We start from the raw sequence: 4,223 nt of genomic DNA, 5'->3' as shown, positions 1-4,223 counted from the left end.
GGTCTGCGTGCCTCAGCCGATGCTTTTCTCCCGCCCCCATCTGGGGAGCAGGCGCTCCTGGGGGCCTGGACACACTGGGGGAGCAGAGTGACGTCAGGGGGAGCGGTTGTGCTGGCCCCTCCGAGTGCCTCTTTGTCGCTCATGGGTGCTGGTTGTTATGTTACTAGTCTTGCTTTGTGTGCAGGGCTGTGGCTCAGGTTCTCAGACAGCGTGCAGTCTGTAATCAGAGACTTGACACTCTTTCCTTTGTGTTCCAGACGCTGGTGATTAAAGTATCTGGTGTGATCCTGTCCGTGGTGGGAGGACTGGCGGTGGGAAAGGTAATGCAGCCCGAGGAGCGCTGCTCGGGCCTGAGTCCCTCTGCCCTCCATGTTCTCCTGAACTCGCCTGATGGGGCTGTCCTGCACTTTCCAGGAGGGGCCGATGATTCACTCGGGCTCCGTGATTGCTGCTGGGGTTTCCCAGGGGAGGTCAACGTCACTGAAGCGAGATTTCAAGGTGAGTCCTCTCCTGATGCAGATGTCGATAATGAGGGTGACCATGAATGTTCCTTGGAAGGCGGGTCCTTCCTGCTCTGTATCAAGACCATCCTGACTTCGCATCTGAGGGTCTCCACAGAGTTCTGTCCTGGGTGGCTCTCCTGGCCTGCCAAGGAGACTGCTGGGAGCCTGGTTCACAGGGTTTTGGGTGGATGTGCATTTTCCTGAGGAAATGGCCATCTCAAAAGGCTGTGTGACCTAGAAAGAGGTCAGGAGTGACGTGCTGGCAGACAGAAGATGCTTAATATCTAAGATACACTTCAGAATAATGTTGTCACATTTCCCCAGAAAGCCACCAGCTTTTTGATGGGCATTGCACTGAATGTATATACGAATTTGGAGACAGTTAACATTTTTTTACAGAACAGTCTTTTAAAATCAAGAATACACTTAAGGTTTTTTTTTTTTTGTTGTTGTTGTTGTTGTTAATCCTCACTCGAGAATATTTTTCTACTGATCTCTTTTTTTTAGTTTTTTTTATTTTTAATTTATCTTTATTGTTAAAAGTGTTACAGAAGTTCTCTATTTTTCCCATTGACCCCCTCCACCCCATAACTACCCCTCCCAGGCCTTCACCAGCGTATTTTCTGAGTCCATGGGCTATGCATATAAGTTCCCCGGTTAATCTCTACCTCCTCACCCCCCACCCCTGCCTTCTGAGATTCATCAGTCTGTTCTATGCTTCTATGTCTTTGGATCTATTTTATCCATCAGTTTATTTTCTCTGTTGATTTTTAGAAAGAGAGGGAGGAAGGAAGGGATAGAGCTAGAAACATCAATGTGAGAGAGACACACTGATTGTTTGCCTCCCACATGCCCCCCTAGGGCCAGGGATTGAACCTGTAACCCAGGTAACTGCCCTTGACTGGGAATGGAACCCGAGACCCTTTGGTGCGTGGGCCGACGCTCTACCCATTGAGCAACACCGGCCAGGGCCTAAAGTTTAATTCTTGTGATAGAACCCTTGACTGGGAATGGAACCCGAGACCCTTTGGTGCGTGGGCCGACGCTCTACTCACACTTGCCAGGGCCTAAGGTTTAATTCTTGCGATAGAGTCTCTTCATTATTTTCTCGTGGTTGTTGGTGTGCAAGGAAGCTCTCTCTTGTTGCCTCTTCGGTTCTGCAGTCTTTGTGAGCCCAGGAGTTGATGAGTTGACTGTCTAGAGACTCTTCCTCTCCCTCCACCGCCTCCCTCCCCGTCCCTTTCTGAGAAGTGCCCTTGGGGAAGCTGGCTAATGCCCTGCTCCTGTCTGTTCTGCCCCATTGCAGATCTTTGAGTACTTCCGCAGAGACACGGAGAAGCGGGACTTTGTCTCGGCAGGAGCCGCGGCTGGAGTGTCTGCTGCGTTTGGGGCCCCTGTGGGTGAGCAGGGGCCCTGCCTGGTTGACAAGTGACGGCCTGTGTTGGGCAAGCCAGGCTGTCCGTGCCTTGAGAAGGAATAGTTTGGGTGTTTGCAGACTTCGGTGCTGGGTGGTGGTGAGGATGTGGGGTGCCTCCCGAAAGGCCCCATGGCTGCCTCTCATGTGGGCTTGGTGCCGTGGGTCTGGTTGTGAGGGGCTCTGGGTGCGGGGCTCCCTGTGCCTGGGTAGAAACTTCAGGCTGGGCCACTGCGTTCCAGGCGGGGTCCTCTTCAGCTTGGAGGAAGGTGCCTCCTTCTGGAACCAGTTCCTGACGTGGAGAATCGTAAGTGCCCACAGACGGCGCCTCTCCCCAGGTCAGGCAGGGCCCACGTCTCACTTTGGTGTCCTCCGTGGTCCAGTAGACACCACACTCTGGGCCCACGCTTCGGTGCCCTCGCCTGAGGGGCCTGTTGAGCTGTGGTTGGAGCCATGCCCCGTTGGATTTTTATGGCCCAGCTCTACCTCACTTGACCCTGAAGTGTTGCCTCCAGCCCTTCCCCTGTCAGTCAGGTCACTGTTCCACCCTGGGGCTCCTTCAACTCCTCATTGGGAACCCCCAGACCTCATACACCTTTCCTCGGCTCTGTCCTGGCTTGACCCCACACTCGCCTGGCTTGCCCAGCCCCCTGTCCTTTAGCTTCTGGAGGGGCTCCAGGTGCCTCCTGAGTGAAAGGAGAGGCAGCCCCTTCTCCCGCAGCCCCTCCCCAGCTCCCAGGCTCCTCTCGGTGGGCACTGTTGTTCTGATGGTGCTTGTTTCTCTCTCTGCCCACAGTTCTTTGCTTCCATGATTTCCACCTTCACACTGAACTTCGTCTTAAGCATCTACCATGGAAACATCTGGGACCTGTCCAGCCCCGGCCTCATCAATTTTGGAAGGTTTGACACAGAGGTAATGTGGCCCGTTGTCCCAGTCACTGTTTCTGGTTCTCCGTGCGCGGCCACGGCTGTTTACTTAAGGTTCAGCCCGAGACCTGGGGCTTCTGGGAAACTCCATCTCTTCGCTGAGATTGAGCTCTGTTCATAAGCACCAGGGCCAGGGGTGCTCTTGGGAAGCACACATCCAACCTGGCGTGCAGGGGAGGATGCCCCGGTAGCCAGCCCAGGGGCACCTTCAGGGTTGTCTCCACCATCTGTGGATTGTTGGACAGTGACACAGACTGTGGTCCTGGGCGCTCTTGCACCAGCTTAGGGAGGGTGAGTAGGAGAGGCCGGCGCCCCTAGGAAGGCCGGGACCAGACACTGCAGTTGCCAGACACAGCAAGGGGGTCCTGCTCCCGGGACGTCCTTGCACAGGGACACAGTGGAGCTCTTGGGTTGTTTGGGTCACTAGACGTGTTCCTAGGTCTCTCCCTCCTGTCCCCCTTGCCTCCCCATCTGTCAAGTCTGAGTGGCAAGAAGCTGATGACACATTTCCTCACAGAACATCTGCTCTTCCTCTTTGCACAGACGATGGTGTACACGATCCACGAGATCCCCATCTTCATTGCCATGGGCGTGGTGGGTAAGGGCCATCCCCAGAAGGACACCAACCCACCTGGCCCCACACTTCTCCATCACTCGAGATGGCGGCCCCCAGGGGGAACAAAGCATGTGGTGGGGTCAGGGCCCGCTTTGAAATGGCTCCTCCAGGGCCACCTCGGGAGAAACCCGTACCATAAAGAAACCAGAGCTCTGCTTCTCCATTGGGAAGCCCATCTAAGAAGTGGACTGGCCCCTCGACAGGATCCATTACTCTCAAAACCTTTCCCTGAAAGGAAGGCAAAGCCTTTCAGAGATAAGCCCCTCTGTCTGTCCATCAGTGGTGATGGAGCGCGGGTATTTCCACAGACCCCTCCCAGTCCCTCTGCTGCGGGACAGCCCAGCCGTCCTTACACCGGACTCCTTCCTGGCCGCAGGTGGTGTTCTTGGGGCTGTGTTCAATGCCTTGAATTACTGGCTGACGATGTTTCGAATCAGGTGAGAAACCTGATCTGTGGCTCCTGGGGCCTTTGAAAATGGACTCATTGTGGGCCGTGTGCCCACAGGGCCACATGGAATGCCACCTGCCAGTGTGCGTTCCTCTGTGGTGGCTTGTATGTGAGGGGACAGCATGGGGCTGGGGGATGGATGGGGTAAGGCTAGGGGAGGCCTGGCAGGGGAGGCACTGCCTGTGGATCCAGCAGCCCTGGGGTCAGGGTCTTTCTGGCCTCAGTCTGGTCTGCCCAGGGCCATCTTGAGCCCGGGCATAGTTAGCTGGCACGGCTTCTCTTGCCATTTGGAGAGCCATTACTGGAGCTTTGGGG

General features: G+C 55.4%; 1 protein-coding gene across 1 annotated transcript in view; it reads left to right on the top strand.

Moving 5' to 3' along the window:
- Positions 1 to 4,223, top strand: part of CLCN7 (chloride channel, voltage-sensitive 7) — a 33,220-nt gene that overhangs the window by 22,246 nt on the left and 6,751 nt on the right. Inside the window, exons 13-15 of the mRNA XM_014539986.1 lie at positions 2,714 to 2,830; positions 3,388 to 3,442; positions 3,837 to 3,897. Coding sequence (XP_014395472.1) covers positions 2,714 to 2,830; positions 3,388 to 3,442; positions 3,837 to 3,897 — 233 coding nt within the window. The remainder of the gene's footprint in view (positions 1 to 2,713; positions 2,831 to 3,387; positions 3,443 to 3,836; positions 3,898 to 4,223) is intronic.

Source organism: Myotis brandtii, unplaced genomic scaffold (genome assembly GCF_000412655.1).
Source record: "Myotis brandtii unplaced genomic scaffold, ASM41265v1 scaffold233, whole genome shotgun sequence".
Lineage (NCBI taxonomy): Eukaryota > Metazoa > Chordata > Mammalia > Chiroptera > Vespertilionidae > Myotis > Myotis brandtii.
Note: the sequence above shows the minus strand (reverse complement) of the source record. Positions and strands in the feature narration are given on the sequence as shown.